At 40.7% G+C, this 19,467-nt stretch overlaps 1 protein-coding gene across 44 annotated transcripts in view; it reads left to right on the forward strand.

The window, feature by feature from the left end:
• The window catches only part of AOPEP (aminopeptidase O (putative)), a 489,538-nt gene that overhangs the window by 381,973 nt on the left and 88,098 nt on the right, over window positions 1–19,467 (forward strand). For 41 of the 44 annotated variants that reach the window (XR_013170613.1, XR_013170612.1, XR_013170616.1 and 38 more), the window contains one exon: window positions 13,902–14,018. Coding sequence is in view for 15 of the 44 variants with exons in the window: in XM_077148679.1 (XP_077004794.1) it covers window positions 13,902–14,018 (117 nt within the window). In the remaining 29 variants the exon portion in view is untranslated. Of the gene's footprint in view, window positions 1–12,671; window positions 12,732–13,901; window positions 14,019–19,467 lie in introns of those variants that run through there. The other 3 variants (XR_013170624.1, XM_077148691.1, XR_013170623.1) reach the window with 3 other exon arrangements.

Raw genomic sequence — 19,467 nt, forward strand, 5'->3', positions numbered from 1 at the left:
GTCAGGAGAAGCATTTAAGAATGTCATTTTATTTTCAGGGCATTAAAGTTTAAAACTTAAAGGTTGATAGACATTAACATTTGAAAGTGTTAACATTTGGTTTGGTTTCCTTACTTTCTACATTGTTTTACCTTGAAATTTTAGTTGACTTTCTTATAAAAAGATTAACTTTTAAAATAATTACTGTAATTAAACTATAAATTGTGTTGAAGAATATGTTACTAATATTTAGGGTGGCAAACTTAGTTGCTAAAGAAATGGCATTTTGAAACAAAGTACTAAAGTCTATAATATGAGCAGTTTTAAGATTTTCTTCATTTAAAAATGGAAATATTTTAGATTATATCCTAGTAAATGTCTGGAATGAGATGAAAACCATACTTACCTGATTTTTTTTAAAAATCTGTTTTTGAAAAAATATATAGAAAGGGGGAGACCTTTATAATCTAAATTTGTGAAAAGTTTTTAGTGGTGATTGTTTTTTATTTTTTTCTTCCTTCCAGTAGTTTATTATCATTTTCCTCTTTTTTTTTTTTTTTTTTTAGCTTTAGGGGATTCTTTGAATAAACTTAACTTTTAAGTTTATGGATGCAGATCATTTTGACTTTTACTCATCCTGTAAATTTCACTGGGTATGTAAAATTATAATGAAGAGTTTGATATTCAGAACATATGAACACATTATTAAAGTTTTCTGGGGAAAAGAGGCCTGTAACTTACCTTCCTGAGTTGGCTGCCTCCAGTTTGGGGCCGGTATAATCTTTCTGCTTTTCTTGTGAAGCACATCTTCAAGAAATGCCTCCTTTTCACTCATTTATGATAACTTTCGATGTAGTTCTTGAAGTATTCACTCTAGTTGAGTTTTTGTTGGAATTTGTTCTGGTAACTGGGATTGCTGTAAGATTGAAAACAAGGTCGATGCCTCTCGTGCGTGAATGTTCTTTGAATGTTGTTTTGAATGAAGATGCCAGTCGTTGGCCATTATTAACCATCCTTACACCAAGGAAATTCATTTCTGGTTTTCCAGGTTTTCCTCTTTGGTCCACCAGATAAGCCATTCAACTGATTTTAGTTTGAACAATCAGCAGCCTCTGCTAAGAATAGGAATCATACAGATTGTTTTCTGGAAGCATGTCCCGGGTAGTTTGTTCCCCCTTTTATTCACATAATCTATAAACTATAAGAAAACAGTCCTCCCACATTTTCTTTGTACATCTTGCAAATTTTGACCGCGGTGAGCCAGGAGCAGTTTTTTTCTGCAAGAAGAAACCAAATTTAGAAGTTTAATATGCTTTTTTTCCCCAAACAGTGGAATTTTTTTCCCATCGTCTTTATTGAGTAGGCAGCATGTTCTTGTCACAGAAATTTCATATCCTTGTGAAATGGCATGTACATTTGATTAAACTTTATTCTTTCTTCAGTACAATTTGCGATGAGAGAAAGTCTTCACATTCTATAAATTAGAGGTAAAATTGCTACAGCTGTTACTGCCTTTATTCTCAAAGCCGTCCGAATTGCAGGTTGTGTTGGAACTGGTTTGCACATTGTCTAAATGCTGAGGCTGAGACTTCTAATTAGAGTAATTACTGGGTGGGACTAGGCGAGAGGAGGCTGGGCGCGTCTCCTGGCCAGGGGTGTGGCGGGACCCGAGCGCGGCGAGCGGGACTCGAGCGCGGCGAGAGGCACCGGCCCCCGACTGGCCGTCCTGTGGGGCGGGGCCGGGCGCCTGGCCGGGGATTGGCTGCGGTGGAGGAGGCGGTGCGCGGGGCGGCCCTGCGGCCCATATTAGCCCGGCCGGCGAGTCCGGTCAGGTAGGAGGACTCCAGGCAACAACCCGCTGCCTGGAATGATGAGCCTTAGTAAGTAAGACCTTTTCCTCTTCCAGCCTTCTCTCACCCACCCCACCCTGCTGGCCCTAAATGACAGCTGCAGGCGGCACAAACTGTCTGTGGTCGTCAGCTGTTGCTTGTTAAAAGAATTAGAGCCGTTTCTTCAAGATCTATGAAATGCCTTCTCATTTCCCTGCTTTTAACTTGGTCTTTCCACCAAATGAGCTTTAACTGGGGGAGGGGCGGGCATGGGGTGTGGGGAGGGGAGTACTGTTTGGCTCCCTATTATTCCGTCCGCTCCATACCCTGGGCTTATTTGCTCACAGTTAACAAACCAATCTGTGGGGTTTGCATTCCCACTGCCATGGTGATATCATTCGGGTGTGAATGGGATTTCTGTTAGCCTTCAAAAATACTATAAGGTGCTTTTGTTTTGAGGCGTCCACACTTGTAAGCGTTTAACTCTAAGCTCATTCGGGGGCACGGACATTGGTATTGTCACTTCTTGTGTGATACTGACCAAGCCTTCAAGTAAAAGAGATCAGATCAGCAAATAGATTCTGATGTGCTTAAGAAAGCTTATTTAAGGAGGTGACTCCTCCTGGAAAATAGTAGCATAAATTACTGGTTCTAGAGGATGAGTTCCCTCTTTGCTCTTAGTATCAGGGTGTACATGTTGATCTAGAGGTGTTCTGGTCTTTGGCCTCAGCTCCTTGCAAGTAATTCTTAGATGGAACCATATACCAGATGCCAGACAGCCCACCCAAGGCAGCAACAGGACCCGTTTTCTAACTGGGACGCTAAAGAAAAGACTGTTCGGGTTGTACTGGAAGGAGCAGGTTGTTGGGTTTTTTTGTCTCAAAGGTAGCGATGTATTCCTCATAAAGTTCTGTAGTGAAACCTACATTGTGAAATCAGTGGGGGAGTTGATTCAACCTTACAGGTTAAATTTAGTAATTTTACATCTGTAAAATTTGGTAATTTTACATCTGTGTATCCACTTTTTTTTTTTTTTCCATTGGGGGGCTCTGTAATCACTGGTTTTTGAAGTTATTTTGTTTTCAAATAAGTCAGGTTTCACTTTGGAGTTGTATGTATGGATTATAATTAGTATGTTGTGACTTTGATGTTGGAAAGTAAGCAGTGGTGACCAGAAGAGCGTTTTTTAATGCTTTTTTCCCCTTTAAGTTTTAATTTAATTATATGGGAAATTTTCTAAAAACATATATAAAGAAAACCATATTTCATTCCTGCTTTTTAAAAAATAAAAAGATAAATTCCAAGTAAATTTATGCAGATGAGTTGAGATCCTGAGAATAGGGAAAGTTTGGCTTTCCATAGATTGTTTTTCATTAAAATTTAAATAGTCAGAAACTTAGAAATGGCTTAACATTTCCTGTAATTTCCAAAGGATGGTCTATACTGTTAAATGTGTAATTCCAATAAAATACTACTGAATTTTTCTTATATGTAAGTACATTACAGATATGTAAAGAGAAGTATAAAAAGAATAGTTAACTTCATTTTTTGTGAAATTTCTTTAGGAGTCTATTAGGAACTTGCGCATGAGCGTGAGATTTTAGATTGCTGCTAAGTTTAGCCAGGCCCATGCTAACACCTATGTAAAGAAATATCTCAGACCTACTACAATTTTTAATCCTTATTTAACCACCATTAGTGAGTATCCATTCTACATTTTCAAAAGATTTACTTCTCTTAATTGACTTTAAAGTACTTGAATTCACATGAGAAGAAACTTCTACAGCAGCAAACAAAGCTGCATTTCGGATTTCTCGCTACTGTACAAGCTTCAGGCTGCTTTGGGATATGAGTCCAAGCTAATGCTCATAAGATTATATACATAAGATTAGAACATCTGCACTCTCATAACATTTAAGTTCATATTTTGCCCTAAAAGAACATTTTAAAAACACTGTTTTAGTTTATTTGTTTAGGCAGAAATAGTTTCTATAATGATGATAACTACATTAAATTATAAATTATTCAGCCATTTGCACATGGCATGCAGCTTTTGGGCAAACAGACTTGGCATATTGCGCACTTCCATGTGGTTTTATTGTTCTGTTTCCCTCGTACATATTCATTTCATGTCACATGCTGTGCATCCACAAGCTCACCATTTCTTTTTCATACAGAGTGTTGTCCCAGTAGCTTTCATTCCTTTGGATGAGCCATAACTGAGGTGGGAGGGTGGGGGGAAAAGAGGAGAGATTAAAAATTTAGTAAACATTTCTGGAAAGTTTGTGAAATTCCTTCCCCCATACTTCTTTTACCTAAAGTTCTTAAAACGTATTTTTTTTCAGTAATATAAATGTCCTTAAGTGTTGAAGTAAACTTTAAATTAATCCTTTGCTCTATTCCTCATAAAACTTTTCAAAATTGATCTAGCATATAAACATCTGGACTAGAATCCAAAAATGCACAGAGTTTGAGTGAAATATAATTCTTCTGTTTTATATACATTAAATCATTCTGTGAAGTAAAACATAAGACACTGGCTGGATAATAAGAGTGTACAGTACTTACAAGGAATTTTTACTAAATAAAAGCAATTTTGTTCCTTTATTTTTTCAACAATAATTCATGTAGTTTGTCTACCTTCCTTTCCACCTCACCCCACTATTTCCTCTTTAGTTGTGGTTGACTGTAAATATATTTAAGGATATATTTCTTTGTCAACTTTACGACCAGAAACCACCTGACAAATTGTAGACATGTGGCTGAAATTTATGCTTAGTTTAGATTTGGTAGATAATACGGAAAGAAAAAATAAAACTGACTTAACAGATATTTATGCCTCCTTAATCAAACTCCTATGAAGTGGAAAACATAGAAACTAGGAGTAATGGAATATGAATATTTTAGACCCCAGAATAAATACCCAAGAGTGATATGTTCCCTGCTTCAGAATAGATGACAGTGTATGGATAGGTTTTCCTGATTCATTTGTCTACCTGAGGATCAGAGAGGTTGAGTTGTTTCCATTTTCCTTTTGTTTCTTGCCTTTTTCTTAGCTTACAACTTTGCTTAATACTGCCATCTCTAATATGCTTTCATAGCTAACTTTACTTAGTTCATACCTAATGGCAAGCTTTAACAAAGAGGCTATGGAAAGGAAAAGGAAAGTCCTAAGATATACTATTGGGTTTTACAGTTAGAGCAGAATGGGTTAAGACTCTCCTTACCATACAGTGTGATTTATTTAGTAGCTTTTAAAAAGATTGCATTGCCATCATTTCATTAATTACAACTGAAGAGGCTTTTCAGTTATTTTATCCTTAGCTTTTAAAATATGAATCATCAAGCAGATCAGTTATTGGACAGAATGTTTATAAAACTTTTAAAGGTAGTAAGTTTGAGTGTGTGTATTTGTTCTAATTTAGAAGAGTCACACTTCTGGCCTCAGTTTTTAAGAGTAGCTTTATAAATTTTGTTTTAATAAATTGAGTTAAATCACTGAATTGTTGATTGGCAACCATTCTTATAAACATTACTACTATATATATATATCCTTCTTACGATATTGGGCATTAAGTCCTTTATTTAAATTTAGTAGACATTTGAGTGTCAGGCATACAGAAAAATATGTTCAAAGTGAGCAAGACCTGGTTCCAGTCCTTTAAGGAGTTGCCTTTAAAAATGTACATTATTTTTATCGAGGATGAAATATAGTTTTGTTTGAACTCATTTTTATTCCTTTTTTAAACTTAAAAAGGAGATGATCTCATTTCTGTATATATGATTCTGAATTTCATATTTTCTGTAAGAATTTTTTTCCTATTTGCTAATTCTTCATAACTTAGAAGAAAAGCTGTAATTTTCAGCTTAAATATTCTTAAGGATTTTGCTATTTGTGCATACTGACCTGCTTAACTTTGTCACTTATCGGGAACGTTGGACAAAAGAAAATAAATCAGTTAAATGTTACAAAGAAAAGTCTAGTGTTGATAGAATTATTTACTTAAGTAGTAAATTTTGTATTAAATCATCCCACACAGGCAATCAGAGTTTAACATATAAGCATTAAATATTGGAACACTTTCAAATGTTCCAAATCCTTTTAGAAATCCTTAATATAGCAAGTTAGAGAAAGCTGGGAAGAAATTCTGGGTTTGAATGAAATTATAGTTACCGCTTTTTCCCTGGCCTGGAAAAAAGTCTGAAAATAATTTGAGAGTTTTTATATCATAAACGACAATACAAAAATCTGAGCTTGTGGTTGTCTGGTGCTATGCTTCATATATGTCTGCAAAGCTTTTGGAAAATTCAAGATTCTCTCTTCAATTTTCAAATGTTGCTTGCACAGAATGTTTACTATTCAAGGGCACTAGCATTCATCTTTATGTTGAAATATTAAAACAGAATTTTTGAGATATTATATTTAAATATTGTTAGGATATTGTAAAGATAGACAGCAATACATTTCTTGGTTCACACTAATGCCTGGAACTAACTGAATCTGCTTTAAGGAAGCCCTGGCTTCCAGTTTGCTAGCTCAGCACTTTGATAGAGCATGTTCTTTAATCATTTATACATTTCAGTGCCCTTAGATGAGGTTGCAGTATTGAATTTCTTCATAAAATAGATTTTCTCTCCATTAAGTAAACTATTGGGAAATAATTTTAACATGATTTAAGAAAAATGTTTCAGCTTAAGCTGGAGGCAAGAAAAAAGAAAAACAAAGTTCGTCTAGGTTACTTGGAAAAACTAACATGAGTTCATTTCTGTTTATGTTTCTAGAAATTTATTGACACACATTCAGCCATATTCTTCTCTCTGAACTTTATTTTACCCCACTTAATAGCATATCTTGCCATCTTACCCTTTTGCAGAAATAGTTCCATCTTGTTCTTTTTAATAGCTGCATAGTATTCCTTTTCTATATAACATCTACAACTAATTTTGACATGCAGACTCAGCAGTTTTCTTAAAAATTTATTGATATGCTAGATAGATTTTTGGGGGGGTCATAAATTAGTATGTAACTAGAATTTTGAGTTAGGAAGTATCAATAAAGTTAGGAACTCAGGTTCCTGAAAATACTAGGTTTATTCATGATGAATGTATCAGTTATTTAGTGCAATATTGTTAATTTAGTATTGATTGTGGGGAAACAAAGGAGATTTCTGTGAAAAAAGAACTGCAAACACAATACAAGTTAGAAGCATTCTCCTATACTTTCAAGCGTTCCAAATACTTTTAGAAACCCTTAAACAAGTCATACATTGAACATGTCCCTGTTGTCACGGCAGGGTGAATAGACTGAATCACTTAGGAATTTATAGTTTCTTAAGAAGCGTAAAATTCAGATCAGGAATGGTCTCCCGTTGGCCCCTTTGCTTAACGGACCAGCGAGTTGGAAGTGAGACGGGAGGGCCAGACATGAGGACCCCAAGCATCTCTTGTGAGAGTTGGATGTTTTCAGTTTGAGTGTTTACAATGTGTTCTTTTCCAGAATGGGTAATAATGTAAAGCATAAATACAATTATAAGAGAGCCACTCCACCAGAGAATTGTATTTTATGTATTTTGCACAATTTGCCCTGTATCAGATTGCAGATAGTTTGGGCAGTACTTTTATAGAAATTAGGGAAATGATAGCCCTTGAAAAATTGACTCTAATAACCTGGAAATGTGAGAAAGATGTATGCCAATAAATTATCCAGGATAGTACTTGCTAGTCATGGCTGCTTTGGTCGCTATAGTGTCACTTCTGGGAAACACTACAAGTAAACCATGGCCCCAAAGTACAGCGGTCTTTTAAAAGCGTGGCTGGCAGAATTGTTTCCCAGAAACGTAATAAATATGCTTTTACCCTCTATGTGAAATGAATTATTTGAATATTTGCTTTTGCTTGATTTTATTTTCAAGATGTTTGATAATCAAAAATAATTGATGCTGTAGGATAAATAGATGCCTATTGATTCATTGATTTTTTTTTTTTAAGAGGAAAATTATTTTCACTCTTAACTATTTTACCTGGTAACCTTCATTTGCTGGCAAATCAGACTTGTACCCCACAAATAATGTGAGCAGCACAGACTTCTATTCTTAAATTTTAGCTGTTGATTAAAATGTTAAGTTTTTGCTTCAACATGTAAAGGGCAGTTTTTCTTTATAAGTTTTGTGTTTAGTTTGTTTTTGTTAGCAATTCAAACCAGTTGTTTTTTTTCTTCTATACAAGTTAATTTGATTCAACTGAAGATATTTAAAACACATCATGATTTCTTAGTTAACAGCAACCCTTGGGCAGACACTTGGCTAAATCTATTATGAAATCGCTTATTTTTTGTCACTTAAAAATGTTTATCATTTTAAAAGTGACAGAGATTAAAGAACATCAATTTATTAACATTGATGTGAAAACTGTGGTCCTTGGCAGTGGCTGGGGCAGACAAGATTGGCAGTGCCTGCGTTCTGATATTTTTAGGATTTTATATTTCTTTTTGGGTTGTGAGGAAGAACTCTTGCTTTTTGTTTCAAGGAACTTCGTCAGATATATCTCAAATTTACACACTGGCAAAAATCACCATTTGGAAGTATATACAGCTTAGAGCTTTTTTACTTTTTTTTGTTTTATTTGATAAGGAGCAGTGTCTGAAAGATGCCTCGGCTTATAAATCCTGTCTGGTGTCCTATAGCCAAGTTTCCTTATCACCCTTAATGAGGAAACTATGAATGGGGACGATTTCTTCTCACATCTATGGATTGTGGGAGTGGGGTGAAGGGGCACAAGTGGCGGGTATGTTTTCTGAAGAATGGAAAAGAATTTGGCACACTTTGGGGAAACCTTACCCAAAATGAAAGAGCCACTTTATGTCTATGCAATTACCTTTTTTAAAAAATCCAAGGGGCAAGGAAAACTGCTGTCTCTATTGTATCGTGCGCCTAAAACCCTCCTGCGTGTGATTTTCAGAGGTCAGCCTCTGTACTTCGGGTCGGACCCTCCCTGTGTGAAATGCCAGCCAGCCCATCTCCAGCACACAGGAGAACTGGAGATTTCTCTCCCTCCCCCATTTCTTCTGTTTTTGTTCCGTGTAAACAGTTCCTGCCGTAGTAACATAGACAAATATAGCAGAGAATGCCTTTCTGGAAGAAGAATGCTCCCCAAGCATTTTTTAACCATTTTTGGGAAGAATTGATCTTTCTGTGTATTTCAGACAGACTGAAAGAGGGGGGAGGCCGTCGCTGTAAATTGAAGTGACATCATATGTATTGCCCCCATTGATCCGCTTTTAGTCTCCAGCCAGGATAAAAGGAAATGGCATCAGGGAGGAAGTATGCTTCATTTAGGCACAGATCCCAGAGTGATAATGGGGTAATAATAGAACTCTGGACCACTGTCAGCCGGTGGCTGCTTTAGTCCCAGACTCGTTCCCTGCCGGGGAGCCTTGACCACTTCCTTCTCGTGCAGGCAGCAGCACCCGCGGGCGTCGGGCTGAGGCGCCCTCCGCCGCTGGGATGTTACCGAGCACGGGGGACCCAGCCTGGGCCCTGCTTGTGGAAGGTCAGTACTCAGAGGTGTCCCCGACCTGCCCCTCATGGAGGAGGTGACCGCACCTCTTCGCGCCCGGCCAGCTGAAGCCACGGCAGAGGGCCTGCATCGCGTGGGTGGTCTTGGGGAGCACAGAGTGAGTGATGGCAGCAAGAGGCTTCTGGAAGAGTCAGGGCTTTTCTTTGTGCCGCCTGTCGGCGAGGGTGGGTTTGGAAAATTCTTACTTTCTTTCCAAGAGCCTGTATGGAAACTCCTTAGAACCGTTCAGAGTTGTGCGGCCTACCTCAACTTTTAAGTTGACTGGGGAAAACATGAGGTAGATGTTTTTTGTCCGTGCTGGATACATTTCTGGGCACTTAGCAACTGTGGAGACCTCCCTGTTTTAGAACAAGAACAGACTTCGAACTCCTGAACAGATAGTGTTGGTGCTTGACTGACCTTCAGTGGTGTTGTTTTGTTTTGTTTATGTATATATATATATTTATATTTACATATGAATATATATTTACGTATATATTCATTTGAGTAAGTTTTATAGTTCTGTGACCATGTTCTCCCTTTCAAGTGCCCAGGTGACTTTGGCACCCGTAGCCTTTCTTTGTCTAAGTTTCTGAGGCAGATGCATCTTAAAAATACAGAGCTGGTCTCCATGTGGAAAAAATAATAACCCGGACGTGAATTCTTTGTCTGTGCAAAGGAAAGGACTTTCTGTGCCTGTCACTGTTTAACTGTGGATGTGAGCACTATTTAGAGCCTCAGAAATAAAGGCAGGTTCTTTTTACAAAATGTTTAAAGGAACTGCTTTCTGGAGAGGTAATGCTCAGAAACACGTATTTTTTCTTGATTGCTCTGTAGTACAGTGTAAGGCATATCCGCACGCTCAGTATTGATGTATTAGAACACAGTTGGCCCAGGAGTCATGTGAAATTTAATCTGATTTCACGTAGGTGGGAGTGGAGTGACCCACCCACTCTTCCCCATGCACGTCCTCCGTGGGGCAGCGGGGGCATCTCACTACCCAGCACCAGGCTCCAAGCACATTTACTAGTCTGCGATACCTTTCAGCTGCATTGTAAGCATTTTGGTTATTACATATTATTTCCTCTTCGTCATACGGTGGCTTTCTTCGGAGGAAATGTTTATTTTACAAAGAGAGATAGACTATATTAAAATACAGCCATTTACCACATTTTTACTTTCATACACTCTTTTCAGAGTCTGTAATCTGATTTAAAATTTGTCAGGTTCATGATTACTTGGAAACAAAAGATGCTGTATTAGTTATATTGTCCATGTACTAAAATAGCATTTGTTGGAAAGATGGGTAAACGGATTTTTTCTGCTTTTTTTCATTGTTTAGGGACTACTTTTTTCCCCCGTGTATTAGAAGAGTTACAGTTGAAAGGGAGATGGCTTACACGTTGTTTACTGAGTGAGAGTCCTCTGTACAAGTCCGTTCTAAAGTGTTGGCCTAGAAGCAGTCTCATAGCATTATTGAGGAATGTTTTAATCGTCTTTGTGGAGGTCCTGGCTGTGTTTTGCCCGCCTGTGAACAAGCTGGCTCTTGTAGCTCTCGTCAGGTGCGGTTGTTGAAGAAGAAACAGATAGATACCTGGAGGGGATGTGTGTGCCCGCCTGCTCTTTACCTCTCTCCAGTTAGAGCAAATTAAATTTATTAAGGAACTGTAAAGGTTTGACTGCATAATGTACTCGCTGCTTCCATCTCAGCTGTCCAACTAAGTCATGTGGCTTAGCTTTAAATATTCCCATTGAGTAAACTTGGGGAGGACAAAGGCCTTTCCATGATGCTTTCAATTCTATTTATGTGTGCGGCTCTGTGAACCTTCTGCTAGAAGGAAAACGCAAGCAATAGAGACATCTGAGAGCAGGTATTTTGATAGGTTGATGTGTGAATAATTCTTAGATTTTAAACTGGAGTTTGGTGTGTTGGTTATTCCCAGTTTGGGGTAAGTTGAGGACAAAGCTAGTTGTCTTACTCAAGGGTTTCTTTCCTTTGTTGATCTTTCTAGTTTAACCCAAGCTCCAAACACAACTTCTAACAATAGACCTCTTTGTAAGGTCCAGCACATAATAGGTAGATGCTTTTCTTTTGACTCTCCTCCCCTATAATTCTACAAATTGGCAGGGCTGGTTCCTGCTTGTATTTACTTAGCAAACTTCCGAAAGGAGAACTGGTTGGTGGGTGCTCTGCACTGCGTCAGGCTTTATTAGTGCCAGGACTCAGTGCTCTTGTCAGACCGTTTCCCAGAAGCCCGTCTTCCTGTTTCTGGAGTGGTGCCTCTCCAGCTCTCCCGTAAACATTTTGATATAAACATTGCTCCTCCGTGGTTGGCTACTTTTAGAAATGCTGCTTACAGTTTTTGAGGGTGTTCCCCCCTGCTACCTGGCTGGGGTACTCTGCCCCAGGCTCCTGCTTCCCTTACCTACTTCTCTGGTACCCTGGAGGAGCTCGGTGGATCACTTCAGGCTGGGGGGACGGGTGGGCAGGTCACTGGGGAAGGGGGAGGAAGGAAAGTGGGGAGGGGACTGTGATTTGGGAGTGAGAGAAGGCACTGTAAGGAGGTTCAAGTGCAAGAAGGCATTTGGGGAGCAACTTCAGAGGAAACGGGAAGGGTAGGCCCAGGGCTGTGGGCAGATATCTAGCTTTGAGGAGAGAAGGGACCCTCTTGGAATGCAGGACAAGGAAACTATAGCGTGAGATAGATGGAACCAGGACTGCGGACCAGTGGCTGTCAGGTGGCTTTAGTATTCGTCAGCCGGCCAGTAAGACCTGGGAGAAGTCTCCTGCCAGCTACTTGGTCAGGATGCAGCGAGGGTGGGTGAGAACCCATCCCCTGTCTGTAGCGCGCCATGAGAACCTGCTGAGGAAATCCCTTCGTGGGAGCCAACCAGGAGGGTCACTGCAGGCAGATTTTTTTTTTTTTTTTTTTTTAGCATGGGCAGGCAGCTGACAGATTTTCTTTTAATGTGATAAAAGGAACCTCATGCGTCTAAAGCTGTAGAAAATGGTAGATTATGTTTTTGTTACTAGTAGTTATGTTGTAATTTGATATCTTTAAAGCATCTTAAGGGCATATGACTTCTAATGAAAGGAGATCAAGTGTTAGTGGTTTGTTGAGTCCTGGGGTAGGCCCTCCCGGAGCCAATGATAGTCGTAAATTCTGAGTCTTTGCTGAAGGCACCTGCCCTTCTCTCACCAACTCAGAGGGTCTTGCCAGTGTTGGAGCCACAGCCTGACCCTTAGGCGAAGTGAGGTCATGGAATAACCAAGCAGTTGTGCCTCTGCCTGTCTCTCTCTCTCTGTAGGGACCTGGGGGTTTCGTGAGAACTTAGAAGATGAGGTGAGAAAGCATATGGAGTTTTGTGGTGAGTGTTTACATGCAGCCCACCAGATTTTCCTACGAGCTCATTTTTGGAAAGTGCCTGTGTGTCTGAGTGAGAGACAGGGAGGGAGGGGCTGGCAGAGCACACAACTGAGGGCAGAAGGGTGAAGAAAGGAAAAGAGAGATGCCAGCAATTTAAAAAATTTCTTTTAAGAATAATTTTTGAAAATGGGGACTCACATCTAAGTATTCCTCATCTAGTGTTGGCTTCCAGACCTGTAAATTTGGGTGTTTGACGGGGATTATCTGAGCATATGCTGGGATGGAGAGAAGCCAAATATAGAGGATAGTGGAATTTATAATGGTAATTTTAAAACTTTGATTTTGGATTAAATACTTTTCGATTCCTTATAAATTGATTTTTTGCCACCGTTAGCAGTTTATACGAATACACCTCTGTGCTGTGATAAAATCTTAGACACATTTAAGCTCTTGGGTTTCATAAATACAGTTTGCCAAACTCAAATTTGTTTTATTTTCGTACCATGTAAAGACATCCTTCCGACCTTGCTCTTAACTGCTGACCCCACTTCTGGCCCCTCCTGTGTGAAGGGTCGGGAAGATGGAGGACCATGTGTGCTTGTATGTGTATATCGTGTACACCCATTTCTTATTTTTTTAAAGGAACAATAGATGTATAATTTCTATAATGGAGGGATTGAGACAAAGTTCTTGTTTCATTATGTGCTTTTAATTTCTTGGGTTGATTTACATGATAGAGATGCAAATTTGAAAGCTTCTTTTTCATATTAAACTAACTCCATGTGTTTGCCTAATATCAGATGACTTCTTAAATCTTTGTTTGTCTAGGCTATATGACAATTTTTGGCATATGTGTGCCATAAAGGGAGGGTGCTAGTAAACCCTGATACTGTTTTAAGATAAGCACAGTTTTGATCCATTTTAAATACAGAACTGAAATGGAAAGCCCTGGAAAGTAGGGCTTAACCAGGCCTCGGAATGGAGTGTCTTTGAGAATACAGATAATATAAACCTTGAGGTTTCACAGAACTCAATCCAGCAGTTGTCCCATGGTCCACACATATGCTGAAACGACCCAGGGTTGTCCTGGACTTGCTGTTTTTGGTGTGTTTGGATTTAATTTCGGGTGAGCTGAATAGCATTTTCACAGGCTTTTTGGTTTTGCCCTCAGCTTCTTCCAGACCAGCTGGTCTTGCTTTTGGAGCAGCTTTTGGATCAGAAGACCCTGCACCCCCGAACTCTGCAAAACCTCCAGAGGACCTACTGCCTCGAGCAACAGGATGCAGAGGTAAGGCGGGCCTTTGCTGTGAATGAAGAATGACAATCCCATTGCAGTCCCAAACCATTGATTCCGCTGTTTCCATTAGCAGAATCCCATGCGGAATTCCCTGCCAGTTGCTTTGTGAGTGTGGGAGGGAGGGCAGGTTCTTCAGCAAAGCAGAGCTGCCTCCCTGGTTGCTGTTTTCCCTCCAGGGGTCCTGACATCACGGTTGTGATTCTAAACGGGTATTTAGAGGCCCTAAGTTTTCCCCTCTGAAATCATGAAGGCAGACATAAGTATCCTTAAAGGAATGCACAGGTCGGGTGGGTGGGTTCCCAGAATCTGAATTGTAAACTTGAGCAGGTCCTCCCATGCCGAGTCTGGCCTGGTCCTGTTGCATGTTAGGAAAACTCGGCTTGTATGTGTCAGAGCTTCGTGGTTGCATTTAGTTGGGACAGGAAAGGAGCCATATGTAAAGAAAACAAAAACTGAATATACAGCCATGGTTTGAGAAGTAAAATGGGATGCTTGTGGGATAACAATATGATTTGGCCCTTAACATATTTTGAGCGTATCTTGAAGAATGCTATGTGGATCTTATGTTGAATTCCAGGTTTGTTTGGGTTTTTTTTTTTGATAAAATAAATATTTAATGTGTTTAGTCATCTTAAGTGAAAAATAGGCACAAAGAGAGGAAACTCTTATATACAGCTCTTACAATGTCAAAAATGCAAGTAAGTTTGAGTTGTCAGTGAAAATAACTGAACATCTTAGAACAATCCACTTGAGATGTGGCTGCTGTGCCGTCAGCGTAAAATGCACGGTGGTTATTGAAGACTTAGTATAAAGAAATGTGAAATAGCTCATTAATAATTTCTCCCTATTGATTATGATGTTGAATGGTAATACTTTGGCTATATTTGGTTAAATAAAATTTTAAAATTAACTTCACAATAATTGGAGTACATTGAGAAAATCCAGCTCATTCTATTAAAAATGTAAATTGGACATTGTTATACGTTTTAAAGCCTAAAGCCCTCACAAATCCAGGAGTTGACTTTAAGAAACCCCAGAGAAGGGGCATGCTGCTTTACCCACCTGAGTAAAGATCAGACGTTGCAACTGTTGCTGTTTATTTCAGCTCTTATATTTTGTTTATAGCAGTTTCCAAATGCCAGACTGTTATTTTTAATTAGTGCTTAAAAGACATTTCTATTTATAGGCATTAGGTTATATTTAATCATGGTGAATACCACTGAAATGTCAGGCTCCTGTCCTGGGCAGTGGACAGATGCAAGCAGGGTGGCGGGCGGGGGGAGGGGGGATGAAAGTAGGGGCAGTGCAGTTGTCACTCAATGCCCGGAAACAGTGAGGTGGGAGACCCTGCCCACCCCCCCACCCCCAGTCTTTTTGGCGTAAAACACATCCTGTTCTTAACTTACAGCTCAAGTTGTTATATATAACCTCTTAAACCTTTGAGAAATATCCCAGGTTTTTTTGTGGTTGCTCGTTGTAAATCTGAAACCACATCATGATGCCCAAGGACAAGGCGTTCTCCCCAGCATGAATCTCCAGAGAGGCTGGGATGGAGGGCACCTGTCCTCAGCAGTTCATGCAGTTCAGATAAGTACTCTGCTAGGCACTAGGCATCCAGAGTGGGCAGGGCAGATAAGGGCTTACTCTTAGGAAGCATATGTTCTTCTGGAAAGACAGTTTATAAATAAATGAACAAGATAATTACAGGTAGGAGCTTTGGAGGCAGCATACAGGGTGAAGTTAAGGGACCAGGAAGGGCCACACAGAGAAAATGACATTTGAGCCAGGATCTAAAGGAGAGAGGAGCTAGCCTACCGTGCTGAGGCAGCAGCAAGTACAGAAGCACTAGTTCAGCATGTGTAGGTTAGGGGTCGGCAGAGTTTTCCTGTGAAGGGCCAAATAATATTTCAAGCTATATAATCTCGATAGCAACTACTTGTCTCTGCCATGATAGCACTAAAGCAGGCATAGGCAACAACTTCAGGAAATGGTGTTGGCCAGGAGTGCTCATTAGGGGTGTGTGTGCCCATCTCTTTACTTCCTTGATGTTCCCCATATTTCCAAGATGTACAGAAAAGCTCCACTTACCCTCCCTGAAAGTATGCATATGAAGTCACTTTTGGAGATGGGTCTGCTGCTAGGTTTGTGAGCTGCCCCAGCATTTCTGTAGTTTATTTGAATTGAGTCCTCAGCCACACACTGTCCTCATTGCAAGGTGCATTGCAAAACATTTTCATTGACATAGCAGTATATTCTGAATGTACAATGTCAACAGACTCTTAATTCTAATAAACAGATTCTAGCAACTCCCGCAATCCTACATCCCTCCATTTTAGTACAATAGTTACATTAGCTTTTCCACTGGTCACCTCCCTTCCTCCTTTCCTTCCTTCTCAGTGTGTTTGGGTGGACCAATGCAGTGTCAGAGGGAAGTTCGTTTTCGTTATTATTTGTGGGTATCTCAGTGTTTGTATTAGTTTTACTGCTTCTGTGTCCCAGTTGTACTCAATGAGATGTCCCCTATGGCTCGGTCTCAGGCTGGCATGGAGTCTCAGGGCATTGCCAGGTGTCTGCGTGCTACAGGTCTGTGGCCATCAGCTGCATGAATGCTGTTCCCTGTGACACACCCCCGTCCTCAGTATGCCTGCACCACACGTGGGGGTGAATACAGAGCTCTGCTCTTGAGGCAAGCAGTACCAAGTGTTCGGAATTTTAAAGGAAAACTGCACCAAGACAAATTTAATTAAAAACAGGGTGGAGTAATTCAAACAGTCCTAGGCCATTTGATGCCTTGCCCACGCAGTCCTCGGTGCTGCTCTCTGAAGGGTGGGACATGGGTGGAGGAACGTCTGCGGTCCTTAGCCTGGAACGTAAAGCTAATTAACTACGGGAGTCAACAGCCTTTGTCTACTGAGTCATGGAATCCACCAGCCACATGCTGGACTACTTTAACCCAGAAGAAAGAGGAGCCGAAAGAAACTCAGTTCATAGCAATATGGTTTCTATAGTTTCTGAGCATACTGGCTCAAGAAATGAGCCATAAAGTTTAAAAATATATGAGATGGGTGATTTCAGAACCAAGGAAATGTTTCCTGCCCTCTTAAGCTAATCTCTTCGGCTGTAAAAATAGCTATCCCAGGAGAGTGAGGGGAGGATCTGTGGAACTGGGTTCTGTGGAACTGACTTCTTCTCCCAAGAACTCCACAAAAGACCAAACCTTCAAGCAACTCTATTTCTACTGACTACCGTTGAGAACTTCAGTTTGGGAGGCCCCACTCCAGGGATATAACCTCTTGAAAATTCAGACGGGACAGCTTGGTGTCTTCTCTGGCCTGAGTGGTGGGCATCTTCAGTAGCATACTCTGCTCTCATGGTGCCATTGAGATGTTGAGCCGGCAAACTAACTTTCGAGGGAAAGCCATTATATCAGCATCAAAAAACAGTTGTCACATTCTGCCTTAACTCTGTTTGGGAAGATGCTATTGGCTGAGAAGAAGAGGCCTCCTGGATGAAGTCGAGGTATGAATGGGGGGTTTATCAGTGTCTCACACTTCCCTCAGTTCTACCTCTTGGGTTCCCATTGGGGACCACCATGCTGGCCTGTCCCCCCTCATAGGGCCAAAACCTGCTTTCCTGCACATGAGCTGTTCTTCTCTTCTCTTGATCACACCTGAATACCTCGGCCTGGTACCTCACTCTGGACAAGGCATTAACTGAGCTAAAGTCTGACCCCAGTGCCCCTCGGACAAGTCATCCAGTTTCCCTGGTCCTCGTTTGGGTGGGCCCGTCTGGCAGCTTTTACACTTTTCTGACTACTGCCAACTGGAGATGGAAATGCTTCATGAAACTTTACTGTGACATTTTCTATTTCATTTTCTTAAAAGATGTGCATCTTTTAAGTAAATTGATTTTATGACCCAGTAAATTGATTTTGTGACCCACAAATGGGTTGCAAACCACAGTTTGAAAGACCTTGGACTAGATGATTTCAAGGTCTAAGCAGCCCTACTACACATTCGCTGGGGGACTTTGGCCAGGGTTCTTTATTTTTAATTTTTGGTTTTGAAATACTTTCAGATTCACAGGACAGTTACAGAAATAATACACACCCGATACAGAGAACTCCACAGTACAAACTAAAGTAGTAACAGTGAGAAACTCCAAGGAAACAGGTTAGTAAGGAGTGGCAAACTTGTTCTACCACTCCTACACAGAGCAAACCACTCCAGCGTGTGTCTGCATTATAGTCTGAAGAGGACACTGTCAAGGTTGATTGCAAATGGTAAAAAATCCAGCCGTGCAGCCCTTTTCCTAGACCAGTGTTTTCTCTGACATGGCTGAAGAGCCCTTGAAAACCATGTCACATGGTTGAACTCTCTTCCCACTGCCCCAGGGTGGGTTTCCCACATGATGGGGGAGAGCTGGGCAGATATTTTAATACATTAATAAGGGGAAATGGTTTGCTTAAAAAGAAAAAATGCAGCATTTATTCAAAGTTCACAGGTGGAAAGTATGTTTCCGCACAAAATGGTCTAACAGCTCTGACTCTCATTTCTGAATTTGATTTGAACCAAGTAAGAGCACAGTTTCTAAGAACCCAGAACATTTAATGATTAACAAACCTCTAGGGAGGTTTGATTTATTAAAAAGGCAAAGCCTAAGTGCTTAGCCAGGTGCTGTGTCTCTAAAATCTGAAATTGATCAGTAGCTGTGATTCTACCCCTTCCTTTCGATGCTAAAGCTCTTCCAATGTAAGATGGCCTTCTTCATCTTTGTGGGGTCTTGGAGGTGTAGTGTGGGCAGGGAGGTCCGTTTGCTGCTCTGAAAGCCCCCTGTTGCCCTTTTCTCCAGCGGTCGCTTTTTGGTAGTCTGGCTGCAAAACAAATAAGGCATCGCTTCTGTCCTATTTTTCTCACAAGCACAGTTTAGAGGAAAGGTTAGGTGTTATCTTTCCAGGTTCTGCTGCCATTTCAGGGTGCTAAGCAGTTTGTGTTTATTAAAGTGCAGTGCCCTGAACTTGATGCCCCCACGCATAGAAAGTCCTTCCTCCTTTATTGCAATGTAGAATCTATTTAGCGTTAGAGTGAATTTTATCGATTTTCTGCATCAAGCCCTGTTGAGGTGGCCTGGGAGCGCGGCACACACGCAGCTGTTTTTCCTTCCCACCACCACCACTAGCGGGTTACTGAAGTTGGGGCACCCTCCAGAGCTGTGGCCACACTGATAGGATTTTCCAAGGACCTGAGGCCTCAAAGTAGGCAGCCCTGCGTGAGCGTGTCCCCATCTCTGCGACGCTTAACGAGCCCGCTTGCCGGCCGAGAGCACAGGAACAGAAGAACCCCGTTGGGCGCCATCTCCCCCTGCTCCGTCTCTCGGTGGTGGTCCTGTGTGTGAGCACAGCCCTGGGCCTCACCGTGGAGATGTCTGGCACCAGCCCTCA

This window comes from Tamandua tetradactyla, chromosome 2, assembly GCF_023851605.1.
Source record: "Tamandua tetradactyla isolate mTamTet1 chromosome 2, mTamTet1.pri, whole genome shotgun sequence".
Classification (NCBI taxonomy): domain Eukaryota; kingdom Metazoa; phylum Chordata; class Mammalia; order Pilosa; family Myrmecophagidae; genus Tamandua; species Tamandua tetradactyla.